General features: G+C 45.2%; 2 protein-coding genes across 4 annotated transcripts; both read right to left on the bottom strand.

Annotated features, from left to right (window-relative positions):
* Positions 1-3757: 3757 nt before the first annotated feature.
* Positions 3758-17906, bottom strand: LOC144133242 (uncharacterized). The gene is made up of 4 exons (XM_077666156.1): positions 17656-17906; positions 13876-14149; positions 13049-13177; positions 3758-10666 (listed from the first exon to the last, which is right to left on the bottom strand). The coding sequence occupies exons 1-4, from the start codon at positions 17683-17685 to the stop codon at positions 10452-10454; spliced, it is 648 nt and encodes a 215-aa protein (XP_077522282.1). The 5' UTR covers positions 17686-17906; the 3' UTR covers positions 3758-10451.
* Positions 17907-19627: 1721 nt separating this feature from the next.
* Positions 19628-25852, bottom strand: LOC144133240 (tubulin beta chain-like). 3 transcript variants are annotated; one of them, XM_077666151.1, is made up of 7 exons: positions 25696-25852; positions 24990-25098; positions 24756-24866; positions 23084-23328; positions 20747-20946; positions 20049-20485; positions 19628-19915 (listed from the first exon to the last, which is right to left on the bottom strand). In XM_077666151.1, exons 1-7 carry the CDS (start codon positions 25750-25752, stop codon positions 19734-19736), a joined length of 1341 nt encoding a protein of 446 aa, XP_077522277.1. In that variant the 5' UTR covers positions 25753-25852; the 3' UTR covers positions 19628-19733. The 3 variants fall into 3 exon arrangements, with proteins under 3 accessions (XP_077522277.1, XP_077522278.1, XP_077522279.1); XM_077666152.1 differs by having other exon boundaries at positions 24756-24863; XM_077666153.1 differs by lacking the exon at positions 25696-25852 and having other exon boundaries at positions 24756-24915.
* Positions 25853-26031: the final 179 nt, after the last annotated feature.

Genomic DNA, 26031 nt, shown 5'->3' with positions numbered 1-26031 from the left:
CTCAGGTGGTCGAAATTATTCCGGAGCACTCCACTACGGCACCTCTTTCTTCCTTTCTTCTTCCTTAGTCCCTCCCTTACGGCGCGGTTCAAGTGTCCGCCGATATGTGAGACAGATACTGCGCCATTTCCTTTCCCCAAAAACCAATTTATATATTTATTAGTCCAGCGCTTTGCCACTGTCTACAAATTGCTAGCTATCAAAATTCTGTTAACTGCAGCAGCCGCTTTCACTGTATGACCAGTAGCAGCTGAGCAAATCATCGCTCGCAAATTTCACATTGCCGCGCGGCTTCGCAAACGCATGCACAGTGTTGTTCGGCAGCCGCTACGTGATTACAAGATCTAAAGTAAATAATGATATCGGTGTGAATATTGACGAGTGTAAAACGCCTAGTGGAAAATATCATTGGCCATGCCACGAGGAAGTTTAACTGCGCCGAGAAAACTTTCCGATCGCGCCATGCGACGTTTTTCATTGTCATTTTATTTAAGGAAAGAAAAATGGTAGGTGTAACGCTAACCGGAAGCGGGCAGAGTTGGTGAGAGAACAAACGCAGGTAAACGACATCACATTCGAAAATTGAAATTGAAAATTAATTGTTTTTTGGGGGGAAAGGAAATGGCGCAGCATCTTCCTCACATATCGGCGGACACCTGAACCGCGCCGTAAGGGAAGGGATAAAGGAGGTGCTTAGTGGAGGGCTCCGGTATAATTTCGACCACCTTTAACGAGCACTGACATCGCACAGCACACGCGTCCACCTTTTGCGTTTCGCCTCCATCGAAACGCGGCCGCCGCAGTCGGGTTCGAACCCGGGTACTCCGGCTATTTAGACGAGCGCCTTAACCACTGAGCCACTGCAGCGGTACATAGTCGAAATCAAGAGGAAGAAATGCGCAGCAGAGCATATGCGAAGAAAAGATGACCGCTGATCCATAAGGGTATACTGAGTGGATTCCAGCAGAAGGCAAGTGTAGCAGGGGCGGCAGAAAGTTAGGCGGACGGATGAGATTAAGAAGTTTGCGGGGATACGATGGCCGCAGTTCACCGAGGACAGGGTTAATTGGAGAGACATGGGAGAGGCCTAGCTTTGCCCTGCAGTAGGCGTACGTAGTCAGGCTGACGATGGTTATGAATTGATACTCCTTGAAAATAACTGTGTAGCCGGACCATCTATCACTATTTTACACGCGTCTTTTTTTAATGAACCAGCAACTGTTAAGTAATGAGAGCAGAGTGCGAGATATAATAATCTGGTTTGATCTCAGAATATATTCAATTCCACATTGTCCTGCAATAGGCCGATTTTAGGACATTGGGAAATTTTCATCCTCGAGTCATCACCAAATGACAAACTGAGGCCATCCTCATGAGGACATTTAGCCGTGAAGCACCTAACGTCTGTTAGGGATGAGAACTTTCTGACCATTATAGGACATTCTCAGGACGTTTAATTGGCCTGGGCAGTGGCGCACCACTTAACCACTGCCCCTTTAGTGCTATGAGGACTCCCAGCGATCTTTGGATGTAAATAAAGAGAATGACCAATTCTGCATATGGGCATAACGCTACGGCCCATCAACCGATTTCTCTGATCTTTGCCTGAAGCCTGCATGACCTTGAAAACCGTGCCATTGAACCTAAACCTAAGTGGAAACCGAAATGCTGCAGTGCATCTATAATAATTCGCAGTTAGCCTATCTGCTAGATAAGTCAATTTCTTGTTTTCCTGCTTTGTGCGTTTCTAGTAAAGCGAGTAGAGGAATTGAGATGATACCCGGAGGGTGGTTATCATGGGAGCTACGATATATGGCATGGCAAAATGCATAATTGGAGGGTGGTTACCACGCAGGAACCATGTCCAGAGCTAGGGTGGTTACTGTGGGATGAAGGGAGCTTTACTTAGTATGGTGAGGGCGAATGAATATGCTACTAGGGAGCAGTTACCATGGAAGGAGGCTATGGTGGGAGCGTAAGAAGGCACAGCCAGAGGGGTTGCCATGGAAATCACCCACAGGAGTTTATTACAGTGAGTGCGTGCAAGGAATGAAAAATTGTAGGGTGCCTGCCATATGGGAACCATGGGAACAAAAAGTGGTTACCATGGAAGGATGAGGAGATTATGCGGAAGAACGTAGCGCAGTTATTCCTCTGTCGGGGCTGCTGCGAAGCATGCTGCCCAAGGAGGTGGTCAGCGGCTGCATGCGACACCGAGCAGCGGACTGGAGGAGCACTTATCGAAGATCGATCGCTCTTTGACCCACTTTCAAATGTGTGTCAAAACTAAAAGGAGCGCTCTGTAACTACTTGATACAAAGTCGTTCCTTATCTACCTCATGCAATAAAGATACCTCAACAGCTATCGCTGAATCTCCCATTACACAGTAGTAACCGCCCTGTGAGTTTTCTTTTGTCTTATTTCAATCGTGCTTGTCGACATCACACGACATAATTTCACTATATCGATAGAAAGTTTGCATTACATATCGGAGATCCGCGTCTATGAATATGTACGCCAAAATAATTAGAGAATTCAGTGAATGCATGTGTATCTGGTGGTGTGCCACAGACAGTAGCTACACCGCTGCATTCGTTGTGTGCAATTTTTCAGCGTTTTTACTATTAGTGTTTCACTACTCGCCGCAAGGCAAGCTCCTTGGTGGATAGTGCCTCCAGTAGGAAGATTTCTTACTATATAATGGCATGTGAAAGAAACATCTATGGTTGAAAGCATTTTTGCTCTCCAGACCTTACAAGCTGGAACAGATATTTTTAGTTTCCAATGTCTTACATCTGAAAAAAATTTTGGTGCAAGTTTACCTGAGCCCATCACGAAAACAGATAACATTACAAATCCCCACTATTAACCTTGAAGCACCATTAATATTTCACATGTCACTGTTGACAACTCTCCCTGCTAATTGCATTGTTTTCACCTCAGCACCATATAGCACTTGCGGCACCTTCCTACAGCAAAAAAGTGTTTATGTAAAGTTTCAGAACCTTATTTACCTGAAAGCCCCATATGCTAATCACTCGAAATAATACTGGTTAGGGAACTCAATTTCAAAATCCACCAGTTTACTGGAAGTTAGTTTTGCAAGCTAAGGTGCATCAGGAATCAACATCTTGAAGTCATGCATTGTAATGGGGCTGAATTTTCCTCCAAGTAACAGCCTAAAACTTCTCAGCAGTTCGTTTATATATTGGTGGGAGATGTCATTTCTAGACCACAAAATTTCATGCCAATCAGCATGTTCTCTCAAGCTTAAGGCCTTTACTCGGTCAGCAACTCCTCTATATTTTTCAATCCCAGCCGCATTGCTCAGTTCATAATAGGAGCCCTCTGGACGCTTTAATTCAGGTAGTTGCTAAGACGCGGTGCAAGCCATGTGGAGAGTCTCTAGAAGCAGCTGCTTGCACCAAACTCCAAAGCTACTTGTGGCTGCTTCATTTCATCCGTGTTCCATCACAGTGCACCACCAGGACGGTGCCCTCCCCCACAGCTGTGGAGCAGGGATGGGGATGAGTAAGAAAGGAGGACAAGAGGGGGGGCCGTGATCAGTCGGGTCAACCGTATCTGGTGGACACTGAAAAAAAACTAAGGAAGTGCTGGCTCAGTTTCGCAAATGGTATCCTGAAAGAGCACAGAAAGAAGACATGAAGAATGGGATGCTGTGCAGCTCTGTATGCACAAGACATCACCAAATACATGACTCGGGACTCGTCAATAAATGACAGTGCGACAAGAATGTCCTCTGTATTCAATACGTTTATTTGGCGAGTGATAAAAAGACTGTGCTGAAGTTGAAAAGAGACTACACATGATGCAAAGATCACAAAAGAATTTTCAGTTACAAATACAATGCAGGGTTGCATTAAAAAAAAAGATTAAGCAGCAGCAAAAAAATACATAATATGTAACTGCAATGTACCACTACATGCAAAAGCAAGTGCAGTCTAGAAAACACACACTAGAGAAAAATAATGCCCTGATGAGTGTCGAGAGACTAAGTAAGAGCTTCAGGCGCATATGTCTACCGCAGGGGTGTGCTGTGCACTAAAAATTAAAAAAATATGGCTCATTTCATATTGTATACATGTAAATTAACAAGTACAAAACAGAACATAAAACATGAAACTTGGCTTTGAGGTTTACATAGCATTGGAGTATAATTTCAATAACAAAAATATGTAATAGTACTGTATAACTGACTCAATGAGCAAAAATTATACTCGCAGTCAATCGAATTGTAAGTAAATATTTAGCTTGAAACTCATGCTCGAAAAATTCGATTAGTGAACCCAAAGATCATCTCATGGCATATCATTATGCCATCATGCAAGTTCACAGTGTTGCAGGGTACAACAAAGAGTTTCAATACCAATAGTAAATCTTAAAGAACTGCCATAGTTATTACTAATGGTTCTGTCTTCTTTTTTTTTTTTCAGAGAGCAGTAACACAGGACACTTTTGGCCTTTCATTGCTTTAAACTCACAAAATGAGAAGCCACACTCAACAGGCTGGCTGTGCCATAAGCCACAGTAACTACACTGAAACCAATATCAAATAGCAAATATATAAATACGAAATGCATGTAAATGCTAATATGTTTAGACAAGACTGAATACACCTTTGCACTGTTCACATGACAGAGTCAGAACACATACTCTCTGGTCCGTGGCAAACATATGCAAAGTAAACTTGCGTTACAACGTCATGTGTGCCGCTAGCAGTTAGAACAGTCCACTGAGTAATATGGTGAGCTGCAGAAAGCACCTTTTGCAAAGTCTGCAACATACAAACACCAAGAAGCATCTTAATGATATGACTAGTTAGAAGGAAATTAAAATTTTTAAAGAAGAAGAAACCACAAGAGAGCAAAAAGAAAGAGCAATCTCAGGAATAATGTTATTGCACAAAGACGATAACATGAACAGACAGTTATTGCGTGCTATACAAGGTTCGTCAACTCCCTACGTGGTAATTGAAGAAACCTGCCAACACAACAACAGTAAAAGCTGCTGCTACTCCACAAATGTCTGGTGTACTCAAGGGTCTTGTGGGCCTGTGATGAGTATTATACATCCCCTAGATATTGAGATCACCGACGTCCTTCAAACTCAAACAAATTAATTCCAAGTAGATCAACAATAGCAAAATGCAAATAAATACTTAAAAGCTTCAGGGAAAAGGTAACAAATTAAAAAATGAGAAGCCTCGCTGTGGTGACATGGACTAGAAATGTGACACGAGATCAAAGCACACTAGGCAGATCAGTAGCATCTTGAGTATGAATGCCAGGTGAACAAATACCACAAGGAGTAATGAAAGCACATCTTGAAGGTCACTTACAACGTTAATTCTTGGTGAGTGACTTGGCAAAAGGCATAAGCCACATACACACAAAGGATTTCTACCATACTAAACATACCATAAATGTGCCACAATGAAACTACTATGCTGTCTCAAGCACAAAGGTATACTCAAGTCAACTGTGTGTGCGCTGCAAGATGAAAGTGCAGTACAAATTACACCTCAACAATTGCAGTTGAGTAAAGCTTGTTCCTAAAAACATACCTCCCCGTACTAATACATTGCAAAGAGAAAATAAATATCAATTCCAGCATTGCATTTTAGCAGATGCATCCCCTTTTCAATCCAGCTTGGCGAATAGCATAAAACAAAAGATTCCAAGTATCAAAGTCACTAAAGTGCCGTACAGTAAAGCATCGCGATTGTAAAAAAAAACCTTAAGACATGTCAACCTTCCAACCCCCCAAATGCAAGGCAGATGGCCGCATGTTCTTGAGACGTGTAGCTCTACAGTTTCTACCAAATGTGCACTCAATGATTGACAGTGCAATACATTTATGACAGAGACCTGCACAAAATTACTGTATACTGCCACGTGTAGATCGACCTACTGTGAATTCGACCTATTTGTGGGGGCTAAGGTAGTTTTGGCCAAGCTGCGAGTGCACCCGTTCCATGCCGGTGCCCGTTCCAAGCAAGATGTACAGAGCTCCCTGTGTCAGAGAAAATCATTAATTCTTAAGTAGATCAGTTCCGCTAACGGAAATTCAATTTGCGCGCCGTTTACCCTGCTTGCTTGTGCTGGTGGTAGCTTTCCCAGACAAGGGGTAGATGACACATGAGAGAATGTTCGGAAACCTCCGAACGTGTGTGATCATGTGGTGCTGGATGGGGCTGGAATCCGAAACTACAGGATCATTGCAAATTTCGGTTGGTTTGGTTTGCCGCCTAGTCGGCTGGGACGCATGCGAATATAGGAGGCAGGATAGGGCGCGGTTTTCTTGCCTACGACTGCTGGCCTTGCGATTGCATTGTTATACATTGCACATGCCGCAATGCCATCTCCCAGGGAGCCATATAAACTGTGTGGCAGAATGGCAGGATTGTGGTCGTCAACTTATATTTGGAGTTGACTAACTTTTCCGCCAGCGAGGGCTACGAGCTAGGGGCAGATGACCTATATTTGGAGTCGACATACATGCGGCAATGTACAGTATTCATTAATTTCTTAAATTTTTTCAGAATATCTTGAACATAATCTTAAACGTGACACCAATATGCTTGTGTCACTGCAACCAATGAATTCCAAAAATTTCTGAAACTAATATACCTTACCATGCATGAAATGATTTGAATGATTCCATGGTGCCAATCAAATCCCACATGAATATTGTAGAGGGACAGAGACTTAGTCCCCTACAAATTAACGAAGTGCGACGCGGACGAAAGCGAACCGGCCGGGAACCAGGTATCAACTGCGTTTTATTCTACTCTGCACGTGGCACTATCACCACCAGCAGTGCTGCGCCGCCTCGGCTCGTGACATGCGCTCGCGCTGGCTACATGGGGCCACGTGGCCAGCGCAAGCGCATGTCACAAGCCAAGGCGGCGCAGCACTGCTGGTGGTGATAGTGCCGCTACAAATATCATTATCTCCATCCATTATAAACAGCATTAAGGAAATGGGCTGGTGGCTTTAAATGGCACGCACTCAGATCTACACGCAGTTTAAACACAAAAGATGCAGTTCTGAGGAAAAGCAAGAGCCCCAAAAACATTTTCAAGAAGGAAGCAAAGTTCACTTAAAATGCTGTGAGAACAAAGTCTGCCAGCAATTACTACTGTCCACACCAGAATCAAGAGGTAGCATCAAGGTAGTACATCAAGGGATTCTCAGTGAAGCACACTAGAACCAGGCTTACCAATGATACCTCAAGAATTTTCATATTCCACTCAATTTTCCATTATGTTAACTGTAAAAGAAAACAAATAAATGCTGCAGTTGTGAAGGATAAATTCCAAAGGAATGTGACCAAAGATAGGGTGGCACACATCTGGTGAGAGACAGACAGAGTGAAAAAAAAAAAAAGTCAATGCTGCACATGCATCTAAACTGGTTAATTACACATTGTCTAAGTGGCAAGTCAGGCTGCAGCGAAGCCGGATATTACCTTCACTCCCGATTAAGCTCTGCTTCGAGCTCATGTGGTCTTTCACACAGAAATGCTGTAAAGTAGGTTCAAAGCCTCACCATGCTCTAAACTAGCCCTATCATTTGCACCGACAGCGTCAATTTTCATACCACTTGCTGCACGTTGCTGCTCGCATGAATGCAGCCGAGCTGCAAACATGCATAAGAACACGCCATCTTGTTGACGATGGCGAAAGGCCACAGTCACTTGTCAGACCTAATGCATTTGTGAACTTTGCCCTACATATTCCACGCTACAAATGCTTGGAGACAAAAGGCCACGATGTTCTGAGGGTTGGTGCAACCTAAAGCCTTCATTTCTTCCAAGTAAAGTCACTTGGCACTTTAAAGACACGCTTAACTGGCTATACTAAAACATAGCCCGCACTGAAAGCAAGGAGTATACAACTGCAGCTTCATAAAGCTGTGTGCCAGTGTCTGACGGAGTGCCTTAGCCTATCTGAATTCTACATGCTGACACGAGCAACCATGGAAACAAATTTGGCGTCATCACAAGAACTCTCTGTAGCTGCCTAAATATAGTTGGCACAGGCGAAAGAACGCCTCTCTCCCTACAAGAAAATGTAGTCCCAGGCAGATCACACCCACCCTACAGCTGGGGACACAATCAAGGCAATGGAGATGTGGGCAGGTGCAAGCAGTAAACACACTAAAAATGCTTCAAAAATTGCCTCAAAATCCAGCTGGAAACGAACAATGTACAGGATGCGCCAAGTAGATATGCAGCTCCAAGCAATACCAACGCATGTACAGTCGGGCAGGAATGAAACGTGAACAGCGCCTGCGAACAAAACAAAATATTTTACCTTTCAACTTACAGCTGCAGTATGCAACTAGCCTGATTCATGCTTCTGGGTGAAGGATCTACCCAGTTACGCATACATAAACCGGTTCTAAAGCAATATCTAGCTTCAAAGTAGTATGACATACGCATGTTCGCATCTCATTCTGGCCCGACTGTACACCTGTTATACACCCCGACACTGGAGGCTATGTGTTAGGTGCACATAGTATCAGCACCTACCGTGGCCTACTGCTACCCAACGTTAAATGCAATATGGTCACACATTCGACTGCTTGGTTTTTAAGCACTACATCTCTAGTACAAACCATCCACTGTGCTTCCTATCGTAACCTTGTGGATACACTTTGTGATAAATGGCAGAAGTTGGAACAAGAATGCCCTCCCGAGCTCCATTCCTATGGGTTCTACACCAACAAAGTGCCACATTAAGTGCTGCAAGCCAACCAACGTTATGCTGAAAGGAACTGTTTCGAATACCCTAGAACCACAACATCAGTCTGGGGCTCGCCTGACAGGGTCATAATGGTATGAATTTGCCCAATATATATAAGCCACCATCAGAAGGAATTTTTTGCCCCCCTTATGGCAGCTTGCCAAGTTCATCAATTCTTTGGTGCTGCCAATTACTCCCATTACAGATGCAGCACTTGGCCGCTGGGCACCAAATTGAGGAAACAGTGAGCACCAGCAAGACAAAATTCAAAGACAGCCTAGCACTGATATTTTGGTACGGGCTAAAATAATTGGGCACAAAGAAAAAAAAATTATTTGGCATTTAAATTTACTGCACTCTTTGTGGCCTTGGTGCTGGAGTGAGACCGGCGCAAAAAGAAAATAAAGAAAAAAAATTGGTGGTGGTTTAGCTCTGGTTAAACCTGGAGTGACGTGATAGCTACAGCTGGCCAAGTGGAACTTGGTCAGTTGAATTGCAAAGTCAGTCTTTCGCCACTCCGTTTCGCTGGGCATTTCTTCTTCATCTTCGTCCTGCTTGACACGGCGCATGCGCACAGCTGTTGCAGCGCGGGTTCGCCGGTGCGCTGCGCCGCCGGCAGCAGCAGCTGCTCCGAACCACATTCTGGTCACTTGACCAACCACATGGTGGTGGCGGCGCCGACACCATGGTCATGTGCCACCACCATGCTGAAGGCTTGAAATGCTACCGTAATGTAGCTATCGCTACAAAATACCTAGTGCACCCATAAGCAGAATGTGCAAAAACTGCAGAAATGCATTTGTAAACCAGCATTCTTCCAGCCTACGTCACACTGGGATACATGTGAATGGCCTCGTTAGCAAAACATTCAGCTCTTGACAGCATGGGGTGCTCTGATGGGTGTTCTGGTCATTACAGGAAAGGTGGTGCAGACACAGGTGAGGAGGCCAAAATGAATGTTCCCGCCCATCCCCCCAACCAGGCCACACCCTCTTTGCAAGCAGGCAGAGGTCTATTAGCGAGTCTGGCACAAAACACGAAACACAGAAGAGAGGACAATGCATGTGGCTGTACTGAGTACTTTCAACATAAATTTTTTGCTTAATGGTCATGAAAGCTGGCAGTACACATTCATTAAGAAGTAGTGACAACAAAATTTGAGGTGGCTGCTCGGACATGTGATGCGCAGAGCCTTGGCAGCAATAGCCATGGATACCAAAAGTGCTGCCACGACCTCAGTGATTCGTAATGACAGAATTGGCGCTCTACAGTTCCAGCTTAGTTTCAAACTAGGAGCGGCATGTGATGCCATTCATCACTCATCGCACAGTATAGACCAAGCAGGCTAAGAAACCTGCCATCGGCTAGTGTGAATGCACAACCATGACTAGTCACACTAATATATTATTGTTTTGCAAAAAAAAAAAAAAACTTCTCACATCGATGTCAAGCTGACGCATTCGATAGCCTAAGAACAGCTTGACACAATGAATGCTCAGAACAGAATGTCTTTTAACTGTCTCATAAACTGGCAAGAGCAAATCCTCGAAAGATCAGAAAGCTGACGCAGTAGCAAATATTTGCGTCTCCGGTCTCCTGGAGTTGGACCAACAATGTGGCACAAAGTGAAAGCGCTGTGGCCAAGGGGGACCACATGGTACTGTCCACATCTGGCCCTGCTCACTGGGGTGGTCCCTGGTGTGGTGGTAGCTGCCGGTAGCCCCCGAGAGACGGCGGTTGCAGCTGGCGCAGCAAGGATGCGCGTTGGCCACCGCCCATGACGGCGACGTTCTCCGCGAAGGCCGAGTTGTCGTAGGCGCCACCCGCAGCTGGCAGGGACGCCCCCACCAAGATGCCCTTGGAAGGCAACAGGGCAGCGGGCAGGCCGGTGTGGCCTGTGCAAAAAATGGCAAGCAAGGGTGTTAAGCCCCTCTGTGCATGGTAGCCCGGCTTGTACATGATACCACAGACTAGTCATTACCCATTGTGCAAACAAAACACTATCACTACACTCCATGCGCGCTCTACATTGCATGTGCACAATCCTATTTCCAAATGCATGCACCCAACAAAGCAATGTACTATAAAGCATAAAAACAATGTGTACAGAGCTGGTCAGAAAGCCCCAGGCCACAGGCTCTGCTTTTGCGTCACGTAGTGGGGCATCTACAATACCTCCAAACCTCAATATCTCTAGAGGGTGAGGAGGGGGTCTTGTCCTCAGCCCAGAGGACCTTGGAAGCTTAAGTGCCTGACTATAGTGACTAAAATCAGGCCCAGCGACCTCGGAACTTCTGACCAACACTGTACTTTTTAAACAAAAAGGAAACAAATACCATTTAGCATAACAAAATACAACAAAACACGATCTAAGCATAAAAACTATGCCAAAATGTGCTCAAAATTTTAGTTAGCCTGAATTGTCACTCAAGAAGACTTTAGGCTTCCGTTATTCCTTTTATGGCAAGAGCAGTGTAAATGAACCCCGCCCAATGACAGCTCTCATCGAATGTTTTAGCTACTAAGCTGCAGCCTAGTTTAGCCAGTAATCTCATTAAAGAAACCTGCCACTACATATTACATCATGTGCTTCTGATACCACAGGCCTGCTGTTAGCATGCACCTAGCTTTCAGTGTCCATACGGGTACCCTGTGGCACTAGCTAGCAAATCCTTTAGCAGCTCTCATTTCCGAAAAGCCCAATTTACTCCCGTGTTGCTTCTGCTGAATCCAGTAATGTTTTACGATGTTTGCGGTACACAGCAATATGTAGCAGAAAAGATGTGAGATAAATACCAACACTGCTATAATTTACCCATAAAGTTTTCACTTTAACGCAGTATACAGCAAGCAGTATATATGCTTTATAAGTGTTGCTTCTTCATATTATCTGATAAGTACATTGCATTAGGTATAATGGGGAACAATTTTCCCTTCATTATATCCATCACTGTGCTATAAACCATTTCACTGAAATAATATTTAAAGAAACTGACAACTGACCTTTAAGGACAATTTTTTTTTTTTGCCATATGAAAATTTTAGTCAAAAGCACCCGATTCCATACCAGGTGTGAAAAAAAGGCCATAAAGTATTTTAAACAAGTATTTTTCGATCTGCAGATGCGCTTATTCTTACGTACCCTGATGCTGGACACAACGACCAGTGAGTGCAATGGCAATCACACGCCAGCAGATGTGAAAAAAACCCTAAGCAAATATGGCCTTCTAAAGTAATTGGATTAGAAAAAATAAGTGAGATAAAACAGGCATTTACAAACAAAAAATCAAATATTATTAAAGTGTGAAACAAGAAAGTACAGAGAAGTTTGCGACCAACACAAGTTATTTAGTAAGGATGGCAGGTAATGATTGAGCAAATGGCATCTGTAATTAGTATGTATGTGTCTGAAAAGAGCTATTTTTGTGGTTTCATGTCAAGATTGTGTTTCCCAGGATTTAGGCGAGAAAAAGTTTCCAGAAAATTTTGGTGAGTATACCTTCTTTGTTCCATTTTATTTGCATGGTAATACATAGCTCGAGAATTGGAGTTACACTGAGAGAATGAAATAATGGCTTTGTCGTGATGTCATGCAGAATGTTAGCAATGTTTCTTACTGTGCATTTCTTCTTAAAATTATATGCAGTCTCTTTATGCTAGAGATTTCTGTAGTTCCCCAGACAGTGTAACAATACAGCATAATCTCGATATGGTCACGGGTGATATGAACCCAGAAAATTCTGAATTTGGATGCTCCGAATGCACCCCTGTTCCACTGTGGATGATAAAAAGACACGAGCTGAGACCGCACCCTCGAACACAGAGCACCGCACACCGCCGACGGTGCTACCATATGCTACGCAACACGAGCAGTGAAGGGCAGTGCGCGGCCCGTATGTCACAAAACGTCACGATAGGTAGTCGTGCGGTGCGCAGCGCAAGTGGTGAGCGGCAACATGTGGCCTATATGTCACGACTGCTATTTGCGTGGCGCATGGCCATAAATAAATCCCGTCAGCTGAAAACAGATAGCCGTGGATGCATTTCCAGTGGGTCTGAATACAAATTTTGTTAGCTTTGGATGATAAGAATATTTTTCGCGACCCCTTGAGATTAGTATAATCCGAGTGTATACCGTAGCTTACAACAGAGGCAAACTTTGAATTGCAGATTATTACTTTTATCAACCGTTTTTCTTTTTGTGCATATGACAGAACCCGACACCACACAATGCATGCTATGCCTGCACCACAGCCTTTTAGAGCGAGTCTTCTCACCTGGAGAGGAGCGGCCTGGCTGCCACCGCTTTTTCTTGGACAGAACCAGCAGCACAACGGAACCGAGGACAGTGGCCGAGCCAGCTACCAGGACCACAGCCAGAGGCCATGCCTTGTCCCCTTCTCCTCCTGCGAGGGAGGAGGACACGCTGAAATAGGAAGCCCTTGCAGCAAAAGCTGAACGCGACACTTTCCTTGCATTTCCTCAGTTAAAAGTCTGAGCAGAATTGTGACTAGGGGGGGAGCAGCACTGAGAACAACTGCAGGTTTCTCATGCGATGTTTTAATGAATTACACATCGCACAGCACGGAGTGAGTTCTGCGCTGAAGCAAAGTACGAGGATAGAGCATGTGGTGCATGAGGCTGGGCGATGTGCCAGGCCACTGCCACTGCAATGGACAGCCGCTGACCTTAGTGGTACGACTGTGCCTCAGGATTTTCTTTTTTGACGTGGCCATGAAAACACAGATACACAAAACCTCATAGCTACACCCTTTACTTTTTGAGCTAACTTTTGCAACACTCTTCCAGTCATGCAGGACAGTGTTTTCCCACATAGATCTGCTTGCCCCCAACCACATTACTAGACAGCACTAATTCAAACGATTTTTGTGTGATTTGGAATGCAAAACTGAAAGGTGTGAAAATGAACCCTGCTTGCAAGAGCCGACAGAGGTGTGCTATCAGCAAAACAACACGTACAAGCCCAAGGACCACAAAAACCAGTGCTATGAAGTCCGTTCTTCATACTGTGGATGCAATGATAATCAAGTCACAGTCCTGAAAAAAACAATAACTGCTACTTGAATTGAACTGCTTGACTCACCAGGGCTAGGCCCCATGAGCCACCAGCCGGTGGATTCGATAGAGGCATTGAACATGCCTGCGTGGTGGTGGGCATGGTGGCAGAGGCTGCTGTGGCTGCGGTTACCGCCACATGCGGGGCCAGTCCAGCTGGGGAAGGAGGGCAGGCGCGGTGGGGGTGGCATGTCCACTATGGCCGATGGCGGTGGCCCCAGGGAACGCAGGGTGGTGCAGTGCGGGCAGCCTGCATGGACACTGCAGCCGCCCAGCACCAAAAGCCACAGGATGCCCACCATCTGGGAAGGAGACCAGTGAGCATCACATCATCAACGGCCAGGCTATGTCTATTGCAGGGAAAAGGATATCCGTAGCAATAGCTGTGACACAGATAGTAGCATCCCTAGCAGCACAGATAATCGGCCCAATATTGGAGACATATTGGCAAATACTGGTCCTAAAAAGGGCCAGTGTGAGAACATCTTTTTCCAATTTTGGGCCAATTACCTGTGCTGCTTGGGATGTGGCATTGAGTTGGGAGTACTGTTATGTCATGACACAGGATCAGCTGTTCTGTCATTGTACAACAGGGGCTAGAGAAAGAATGTGCCATGTAATGAACTCGTTCAGAGTTTCGGCATTCTTTTTGCCTTTTCCATCTGATCAGTCATCTCTCAACCATCCCATACTTGCTGCAGCCATCCTAACCCAGTAAACTTCCCAACCTCATTAACCAACATAAGCCTCTTTAGATCAATGGTTAAAAAAAGAGGGTCCACATGTCTCCCAGTCTCCTTGAAGATATCCCTAAATTACTTGAAGCCCTCAATCTTTAGTGAATTCTGCTATTCTTGTCGGTTGGATCACAACAACTAACAGAATCACGCGCACTTATTCAAGTACATGATTTCAATCAAGTTAATTCAGGGACCCACAAGCTTCAGGAGAAGTTTCTTGACTGCAACATTGTGGTACAATACATGGGTGAAGAAATGAAATGAAATGACAAAACATTTCCTGGATTGCCATTTCATGCACTCATGTAGAACAAGCCTGATTTATGGCCACAACTGGTTGCATAGACCCCTATCCAGTGCTGCCACAACACTTCTCTGCTGGGCTCCTCTATCATCCTGACTGGGTCGTCAACCCAAGGTTCGATAGGTTATCAGCTCACTCATGATAGGGAACAGATGAAGACCACACTGCTTCCAGCATTATGATACTTTTTTTTTTGCTTAGCCATTTGTATCACTACATTTACCAGCAAGACATTATTGTGGGAAAATGTACCATAGGAAAGAGATGAATAAATACATCTCTAAGCAGGACTACTTTTGTGCTCAGTATGAGCTACACCACGCGAGGGCGATAGTACATGTACCAAACAAAAATGCTCTAAATTAATCATACACAGAGCTGAACAAGAAATCTGGCATTGCAGACAAATTAAAAAAATTTAAATAAAAGTAGCAAGAAAATGACACACAAGGATGAAAATAAATTCCAGACAAAAGGATTGAACCAGAATCCAAGTATGAAAATTGACATGCAAGTACTCTTATGCAAACACGTTTCTATCAACTGCCCTAGATAAAAGTGCAGAAACGGTTACAGAAGAGTGAAAATAAAGGAAAGACAGCCACTCATAAGACAAGACTGCCCTACTAAAATGGCTTGGCAGTGACTTATTTAAACCAACCACAACATATCCATAGAAGTAATGCATAGGTAGACAGGCACTTGTGATGAAGAGCTATGTAATGACTAAGTTTTGCATAGGTTCAAAGTCCCATAAAGATAAAATTAAAATAAAAAGGAAAAAGCATGCACCTGCAATAATAGCCTGCCTTAAATGGAGTGTATAGCTTTTCATCCAGATGGAACGATGTAATGCAGCTAGAGTTCTGTCTATACCAGACTCCTTATACTCCCACCCCTGGCCCTGGGGAACCCCCACTGCCCCTGCTGCACCTGCAATAATAGCCTGCCTTAAATGGAGTGTATAGCGTTTCATCCAGATTGAACGATATAATGCAGATAGAGTTCTGTCTATACCAGACTCCTTATACTCCCACCCCTGGCCCTGGGGAACCCCCACTGAACCTGCTGACACATTCCCTTCAGGTTTCGATCAAACTAGCAACAATACATACCATCACAATATTGTAATTTAAAGGTGCCAAAACCACACACACACACAAGAGAAGAGAACGGGACAGAGCACCACACAAACAGAAGGCCCCACGGTATTAGAAATTTGCTGGGCTAGTTGGTAATTGATCATATTTCTAATACAGTGGGCCCTTCTGTTTGTGTGGAGCTCTGTCCCTTTCTCTTCTCTCGTGTGTGTGTATGTGGTTTTGACGCTTTTAAATTACAACGATCAATTACCAACTAGCCCAGCAAGAAGTTCTCTTATACCATCACAACATGCACAAATGATTGTTGTTGTGTGGTTTTCTTTTCATAGCCATTACATCACAAGAAGGCAGGGTTTGGTTACGTTCAGTTCGTTGTCATCACAGCACTCAAGTGGCAGTTGCTGTTCCATCTCGACCTAACTCCAACAGCGGTTAAAATTTTTTTGAGTGCCTAGTGGTCTACCCAGACGGAACAATATAGCTGCTGCCAGAGTTTTGTATAGAGATACCATTACACAGCATCACAAATTGCACTGACTTTCAGCCCCATAGTTTTAATTGTGCTGTTGTTTCATGAGAAGTGGTCAGGTTAGGTTTGATGTCATTAGGGAACTTAAGTGACAGTTACTGTTCCATATGGACATAACTGAGAGTGGTTTTTGTTTGTGCTGTTGTTTCATGGGAAGTGGTCAGGTTAGGTTTAATGTCATTAGGGAACTTAAGTGACAGTTACTATTCCATCTGGACATAACTGAGAGTGGTTTTTGTTACGCTTGGATGAAACACCATCAGTAGCAGCAGCTGATTTCTGTACAGACCTCTAGCCACAGTCACTGCTCATACTTCATGTAGAATTGATAATATTCCCTAAACAAAAACTGTTGACCCGCCCCCATAGTATAATGAGCATCAATTAAGAGTAACTGATAAATTAAAAAGCATAAATTTTTAAGCAGTTTGACTAAAAGCTGTACCCGCCGCGGCGGCTCAATAGCCATGGTGTTCGGCTGCTGATCATAAGGTCGCGATACCAAATCCTGGCAGCGGGGGCCGAATTATGATGGACGCGAAATGCAAATCCCACAGCACGCCGTGCGCTGTGCAATCATACTGCTCACTGCTGCATCTCGGGTGGTCGAAATTAATCCGGAGCCGGGCTTTCAATAAAATACGTGCCTTCTCTCACTATTTTTTCAATTCCGCTACGAAGCGGTTCAGGTGTCCACCGACAGTAGAGTTTAACAATTGCTGCACTACTTATTTCGTGACAAAACATTAGCAACTGAGAGTTACTGATTACGGCAATGAATTTGCACGCGATGCTGGAACGAGTTCGCGCAGCATTAGGAAGTGGACGGCACGAAAACAACGAGATGTGCTGGTGATGCCTCCCTGAAAATGGCACGCCTATACACCCTTAACATTTAATGCTGGCCTGCAGCCCGAGGCTAGCTGGCCGCCGGGGCGCAGTCATCCCAGACGGCGCTGATGACACCAATTAACGAATCCTTAATTGAATACCTGCCGCCTCATCGCCAGGCACTGTAGAAGCTCGAAGCCGAACAGGCAACACTTTAAGTGAGCTAGCTGAAAGCAATTACTGTACTGCATATAAACGCTTCCACATATTCCGCATCATGAAAAGCCACTCCTCTCCTCACCTTTGGCAGCATTCGCCGAAACCACAACATCGCCTCGGCTTCAAGGCGTCGACATCGCGCCGATGCAGAAAATCAGCGTCACGTTTGACGTTTGCTGCTTCCTCAAAAGTGAACCTTACATCTTCGAAGGCATGGACGTAAATGAGGCCATAAAATGAGCGAAAGAAGTAAACGAGACGCTTACGCGAACACACGCGAGAACCAGGCACAACAACGCAACATACACACAGCACTAGCTTCGGAACAGCTTCGCACTACGATTGGTCTGCTGGAGCACGTGACCATTCACGTGACTATTCCTTTTGTTTTGCCATCGGAGGCAATGGTTTTGCCCACGACTGACTGTGTTGTTGTTGTTGCCTGAAATATGATGGCAAATACCCACGGTGGGGGATTGGCCAGGGCTTGGTGTAGATCCAAACAGGGAGAGTCTAATCCAGGTTCATTTTCGCTCTCAGCGCAACACGAACGGGACACAAGACGAAGGACTAGCACAAACAGGCGCTGGTTTATCTAATCGTTTATCTCAAGCGGCTCACAAATTGAGATGATTGAGTGAAAAAGGAAATCACGAATTTTGAGCGTGGTTTTGCCGTTTGCAACCATGTTTGCTGCTCTGTCTGGCCGCCTGGCTCTGCAGCTTATGCTTTGAATAAAACTTTGACGAAGCTGTGCTCAGTACGCATTATGTATATATTTCTGCTGGTTTTTAATTACTGCATAAAGCGTTCTAGTTGCTGCACGATAACATTTCTGCCTTGTCTCAAGCCAGAAGCATATTTATAGATCTGAACGGCAATTCCTGCGATTCAAAAATAAAAGCTTTTCTTGAACAGACGCTCATCAACCCCCCCACCCTCTCCCCAGCTTCAGCGGGAGACGCCTGTGTATGGCCATAAGTATTATCATGGCCACCTCCTGTGTTCTGAAAGCATACGGTATTGATGAAACATTGCTCCTTTTATTTGAAGCACCAGTACCAATTTGTGGTCTCGTTTTTAAGCTAGGAAAGCCAGTGCGGAGCCACTGCTGAGCTATGAATGCCAGAAAATTGTATGGGAAAACGAAATTTCACCCAGCTCAACAACATGGCTCCATTCAGACTGGAACTTGGTGCAGTAAACTGTCTAACCAACGGCATTGGTTTCGAAACTCTTCTTCGAGCTTCTTTCCTTGCCAGAGCACTGAAACTTGGTGTATTGAGGAGCCATTCATGGTGACCGCAATTCAAAAACTCTCTCATAGTGAATCTCGTCACTCTAGGTTGCCACAACTCAACAGCAACATGCTCATGGGTAGGCATATACACAAATCGGAATTTACCCTCAGCGTAACAAGTATTTATACGCTTCTACATCAACTCTATATGGAAAGTTTTTGAACTACAGAATACTTCAAGAATGCAGTACACATTAAAGGTCTGTGGGCGATTTTTTCAGAAAGCTACCGCCAAGCACACAATATAAATATAATCACAAGGTCGACTTGACAAGACTGTAGGCAATCAAAAACCGTGCTTGACATGACCAAGCATGCGAACGTCACTGGCCAGTCCTCATAAATGCAGGAGAGGTATAGTTTAGGTTAGTGCAGCATGGGTTTAGACTGTTAGTCACGCTGGCGCACTGCAGGGAGGTGCTGCGTTCTTTTTGCATCCGCTTTGAAATCAGTCACCCCGATTTACTCACTATAATACTATTAACTGCCCATAGTCAAGCTGGCCTTCCAAATAACCATTGCCTCTTGCTTCCAGGATTAATCCATACTTGTCCATTCCACAGGCAGATATTAGTTTGGGCAGAATAAAGATATAGACTGAAGATGTGACCAGATGGAAATACTTAGTAACTATCAATAACTTCATAAGTGCAAGCAGATATACTTTGCACACTACACCTGAGTGTCTGTGCTACTTGGAGTGCTGGAGTCCCAACAACCAAGTGGGTGTAAATGTGAGAAAGAACATGAACACTTTACAGAAAGAAAAGCTTTACTGCGTCAATAGATAACCGGGTAAAACATAAAAAGTAAAATGACAGCTCCTGCATACAGCAGGAAAGGGGTGGGTGTAGAGATTCTTAAGCCTCAGCTTGGGCCTCCTCTTCATCTTCAAACTCTCCCTCTTCATCAGCAGTGGCCTCCTGGTATTGCTGGTACTCAGACACCAGATCATTCATGTTGGACTCTGCTTCTGTGAACTCCATCTCATCCATACCTTCCCCAGTGTACCAGTGCAAGAAGGCCTTGCGACGGAACATGGCTGCAAAGAAAATGGGGGCCAGAATGAGCAGAAGTGGTCACAGTTCCACTCAGGCACATGTACTTCCGTTAGCTAGAAGTGAAGAGATTCGGGATAGCGGAGATTTAAAAAATTCGAACTAAAAAAAAATTACCAGTGAATTGTTCGGAGATTCTCTTGAACAGCTCCTGGATGGCAGTGCTGTTGCCGATGAAAGTTGCAGACATCTTCAGGCCACGGGGTGGGATGTCACAGACTGCGGTCTTGACATTGTTCGGGATCCACTCAACAAAGTAGCTAGAGTTCTTGTTCTGCACATTCAGCATCTGATCGTCAACTTCACGCATGCTCATGCGACCTCTGAATACGGCCGCAACTGTGAGATAGCGGCCATGGCGGGGGTCACAGGCAGCCATCATGTTCTTAGCATCAAACATCTGCTGTGTCAGCTCTGGCACAGACAGGGCCCTATACTGCTGGCTGCCTCGCGACGTGAGAGGGGCAAAGCCGGGCATGAAGAAGTGAAGACGAGGGAAGGGCACCATGTTGACAGCCAGTTTGCGAAGGTCGGCATTCAGCTGTCCAGGAAACCTGCGTAGAATGGCGATCAGAAAGCATAAGGCATGTCGCAATACAAGAAAATGCAATAGGAATGCACACAACCCAGTCTTTGTCGTGTGCATTCCCATCTTCACTCCTAATCTTAGACTGGTTGTCTTCAAATAAGTATGTACCAACTGGCCCAGGTTTTGACTCTGCAACAATCGGGGCATCCCCAGCAGCACTGTTCGGCCTTGCACACTACAGTAAATTACCGAACTGCACACATAACAGAGGGTGGCAAATACACACCTAAGACACGTGGTGACACCAGACATTGTTGCAGAAACAAGGTGGTTGAGATCTCCATAGGTGGGAGTGGTGAGCTTGAGGGTCCGGAAACAAATGTCGTAGAGTGCCTCATTGTCAATACAGTAGGTTTCATCTGTGTTCTCTACCAGCTGGTGCACAGAGAGGGTGGCGTTGTAGGGCTCAACAACAGTGTCCGAAACCTGCAGAGTGGTGAAAACATACAAGATTTAGGATTGTGCTACAAGGAGCAATGAAAAGCCAAGGATTGACAGACCCTAAAGACAACTTGATCCAACCTTTGGACTCTTGGCTTTTTCTGGACATCTGTCCGGTAGCAAAATATGCATTTACTGCAGAGAAAATTACATTAAAAATTTGTCCTGTCATTGAATTCAAACTTCCGATAACAACTTAGGTTACCACTTCGAAGTAAGTGAACAGCAGTGTAAGTAGCTTCAGGGATGTGTGCCAGCCAAAACATATAGCCAGCACAACGGCACTGAGGATCAAGTGCTCGACGTGCCTCGAGCCCCGCAGTGTGCCTGCCCATAGTGGACTGCAAATATGGGTAGCCCTCAGTTATTGGCAAGCAGACAGTTTTTTTTTTCTTAATTTTGCAGGTCTGCCTCACAGCCAGGGCAAAATTCATTTCTTTTGTCTACAGTGGTGGTGTAGCCGCATCTGCAATGACCACTGTGGAAGCAAAGACAGTATGCATGGAGGAGGCGTGCTTTCATTCGGTAACTATGCAATCCAACTTAGTAAATATTCCTGTAAACCGTCTCCCCGATCTGCTTGTAAGTGAGCAAAGTATACAAGCGAGAATGTATGCCACATGTGATTCTGTACCTACAGCTGGAGCGCAGCCAATGCATTTCAACCTGCAATGAGCCTGCCCGTAGCCTGCTGCAAATATGGTTTGCCCTCCCTTACAGACAAGCAGACAGTTCTCTTTATTCAAATGTTGTGGATCTGCCTCACAGCTACAGCAAATTTAAATATTCTCTCAATGGTGGCAGTCCTGCAGCAGCGGCAATGACCAAGCCGACAGGCTTGTTGAGGTGAAGACAGATCTTGGGGGAGGAGCTATGCAACAAACCAGAAAATGGGAGAAGCAGCAGTACGCTTGGCTAATCCAGGTGTTGAGTGATAGCAAGTACTTTCTGTGGAGGCAGAACCAAGCAACAAGGCAAGCAACGCAAGCACGACAGCAAAAGCGCTTCGCTGCAGCTTTCACGTACATGGAGCTCAAACTTAAAGGTCCATAGACACCATTTTTTTGCTTGCGTGTTTTCTTCTTTCAAATGATAAGTTAGACAGTACACATGAAGCACTACATTGCATTTACAGACGGCTGCTAAAATTCATAATTTATCTTTTTGCGCTGCTTCAGTTTCCAGTAGTGGGATGGCCAAGAGCATTTTGGAGCAGACTTAGTAGCAGAAGCCAGACGCCGAGAAATAAGACGAAAATGGCAATATATAGGGGGTCTTTCAACTAACTTGTGCTACGGCTTAAAAAATGACAATGCGCTGCATGAAAGCTTGAATGATGCAGGGCTGTAGGCAGTGGTCTTAGCCCGGCCTGCCTTTTTTTTTTGCTGAAATTCACATTTAAAAAATTTGGAAATGCTTCTACAGTAAAGTTGTAGAGAATGTAAAAAAATGCCGATTTCAGTTTGTGCAATGTCACTTTAGCCCACTTATCCCCAAAGCACTAATCTACTAGTGCAGATTAGTGCTTTAGCCTGGTTTCTTTTTAAATCTTAAATCACTGCAGTCTTAATGCGTGACGAAGCATTCTTGTCAGGCAAGCGCGGTCCTAGTCTAAACGACAACACGATGTTTTCCTCAATGACAATGAATATGATTATATAGATTCCTTCTGCATTCCAGAGACCAGTGGAAAAAAATTAATATGAGCATGCAAATGAAAGTTATTTCCCTTCGGAAATCAAGATCAGATGTGAAAAAAATATTCGCTTGCCCATTTCATTCACCCAGTGCAGATACTGGACTCTGCTAATCAGAACCGCGCCTAGCACACACTCAACGATAGATTGCATGCAACTGCTGCTATGACGCGGCAGCCCACAGCTGTGCATCTTGATGGCGTCCCTCCATGTACGAACCGTAGACAGGGTAGGGGTGACTGAACAAAGGAAGCTCACCAGTGTTTCTTTGTTAGTAGGAGACTGCCACTCGGCGATCAGTGTATTCTAATGTCTAATGCATCACTCGAAAAAAGAAAGCACTCAACTAATATTTGGAGTTTATAGTCTTAAAAACAATATAAAATGCCACACAGCACTGGTAACGCCACTTTGCATCCACAAACCTTAGGGGAAGGCACAACGCTGAACGTATTCATGATGCGATCAGGATATTCTTCACGAATCTTTGAGATGAGCAGGGTGCCCATGCCAGATCCAGTGCCACCACCGAGAGAGTGGGTGAGTTGGAACCCCTGGAGACAGTCACAGCCCTCAGCTTCCTTGCGGACAACGTCAAGCACCGAGTCCACCAGCTCGGCACCCTCGGTGTAGTGTCCCTTGGCCCAGTTGTTACCCGCACCGCTCTGACCTGATGAAAACAAAACAAGAGCAGCTTGCCAAATGTGCCCAAGAGCATTTTACTGGTAATACTGCCCGTTGAGAACTACTGTCTGCTTCTATGAAGGCACTATACTCCGTTCCCTACACAGCAGTCAGTGCTGCCAAAGCTAGCACACCTATTCGTGCAGGCTAAGTCCCAGCTTAAAAACTAGTTTGCCAAACAACCTAAGTGATGGCAGGCATATTTCGCTGCAACAAATCTCAAGTATCATGACTGGCAACCTGCTGCGCTTTGCTCCAAACACTCACCGAGGCTTTGAGAACAAATATGTGATGGAATGATATGGTTCCCCCGAGAACACTACTTTCGCAACCTCCGCAGCATTGCCTATGGAAAGCATCAGGGGATATAATTTGGGATGCCTAGCAATGCCCCTGGAGACCAAATGCTGATTTCAGATAAGCCAAACAACTATGTAGTTTGTACAGGGTCGTCCACTCTTAGTTAGAATGTTGTTCCGTGCTGCCGGCGCTCAACGGGGTGCCGTAGAAACTATTGCGCAGGCGCAGCGAGAGCTGCGGGCGGGGCTTCATGCGTCGTCTGCTACAGTGCGCTCTGTATAGCAGTGATGTGGGCTTCAATTTTGCACTGCGTGCGCATAACGCCGATCGGAGAAATGTTTTTGACTAAACAAAAGACTGCTAAGGAGCCTATCAGCTGCTTTCATTTTGTTGGAGAAACAGTACCAATGTTTTCTGCTTGCACGGTTAATTTGAAACCTACAAATAATGACACTCAGGAGAAAGTGTGCACCACGTAATAGTTAAGGCTTTGCTACTGTTGCTGCAACGGGATAGAAGCGGCTGATAGGCTTCTCAGCAGTGTTTTGTTTCTCACGTTTCTCCGATGGGCGTTATGCGGACGCAGTTCAAAATTGAAGCCCACTTCACCTCAATACAGAGCGCACTGTAGCAGACGACGTGTGAAGCCCCGCCTACAGCTCTCACTGCTCCTGCGCAATAGTCTCTCCGGCGCCCACGAGAGGCGCCCCGCGGAGCGCCGGCAGCACGAAGCGACATTCCAACTAAGAGTGGACGACCCTGTACAGCCCACTATGCCTGGAATTAATACAACTCATTTCAAAACAACAGAGTACGATTAACTAGAACACAATCAGAAGAGCAGGAACAAATAAAAAACAGCTCATTAAAAGCCAGTCTCATGTCCTCGTACAGTTACAAATTTACACGTTGGCCAATATAGCAATTGCTAAGTAGCAAATAGGGAGTCCTCTCTCCAATATGCAAAACTCCAGCACAGAAGGCTTAATTTAAATGGCTTCCAACTATTGTTTGGGAAGTACTTGAGCTCTAGGCAGGAAAAAAAACATCTCAGTACAATCGAGAGTGCAAAAGGCATGAACCGTCTCGTGTATTAAAAATGGAATTCCTCACCGAACACGAAGTTATCAGGCCGGAAGAGCTGTCCAAAGGGGCCCGACCGCACCGAGTCCATGGTACCAGGCTCCAGATCGACCAGAATGGCCCGTGGCACGTATTTACCTCCTCAAACAAGAAGAAAACCCCACTTAGTGGCACAGCGGATGTGGCACGGCTAGAATAGAAGCGCCACCAAAAGTCATGCACATTGAACGAATTTATCGACAGGCACACTGAATATTAAAGTACCAGAAGCTTCATTGTAGTAGACGTTGATCCGTTCCAATTGCAGGTCCGAGTCGCCATGGTAAGTGCCAGTCGGGTCGATGCCGTGTTCATCCGAAATGACCTCCCAAAACTGCAAAAGAAAAAACACAATCGTAGCATCGCTGAGTGACACGTCACAGCTTACCAGCAATATCAAGCACGCGGACTAGAAATGGAAGGCTGGTGAACCTCCTTCTCTTCCTTTGTAGTCTTAACGAGGGCAATTGTCGTCTGCGAGAAGTCTACGTGCCACACCCAACGGAGACGGCCGCGTGGTTTTAGATTTCTTGCCCCACCCAGAACTTTACGCCAACGAGCACAGTGACCGCTGTGGAAAAACGCAAAACAAATCCCGAGTGGCGGGCGGACAGCCGAAACAGCCACGACGTCAGAAGGCCACGCCAAAGAAGCGGTGATGTGACGGCGTGCATGGGATGTTTCGAGTAAGAATTCCGTGTAGAAAAACAGAGACCGCGTAATAAAGCAATTGTTACGGCCACATTATCAACGAACCTCTATAGGAAGACATCAGAATTTCAAAATTAAAACGCAGCCTTGCACAAAACAAAGCGGTAATTCAAACTTGTACTGTAACGGAAATCAACGCGGCTTAGGGAGACAAAAGGCATGCCCCTGAGCCACGAAACCTGTGTGGCGATATGCAACGAAGAGCGGACTTCCAGCTTACCTTGGCACCGATCTGGTTACCGCATTGGCCAGTTTGAATGTGGACAATCTCGCGCATGTTGATTACAAATTACACGTCCCAACGACAAACGTCAGAATGGCGACTAACGGTTACCGGCTCGGGCTGCTCGAGCGCTTATATGCGAAAAAAGCGGGAAAGGAAGTTACGTCATAAAAATGCATGACACAAAAGTCAGTTTCGGTTTCGTTGTGTGCCAGAGTGACTTTCTAGAAGGCTCGATAAGTAATTGCCCCAACCAATCTTCCTTCTTTTGGTTCTTTCACCAAGTATGTTGCTGTTGGTTGACGCCAGCCTGTCTAAAAACGTTGGATGTCG

Source organism: Amblyomma americanum, chromosome 5 (assembly GCF_052857255.1).
Source record: "Amblyomma americanum isolate KBUSLIRL-KWMA chromosome 5, ASM5285725v1, whole genome shotgun sequence".
Classification (NCBI taxonomy): domain Eukaryota; kingdom Metazoa; phylum Arthropoda; class Arachnida; order Ixodida; family Ixodidae; genus Amblyomma; species Amblyomma americanum.
The sequence above is the reverse complement of the archived record's forward strand: the minus strand, read 5'-3'. Positions and strand labels throughout refer to the sequence as shown.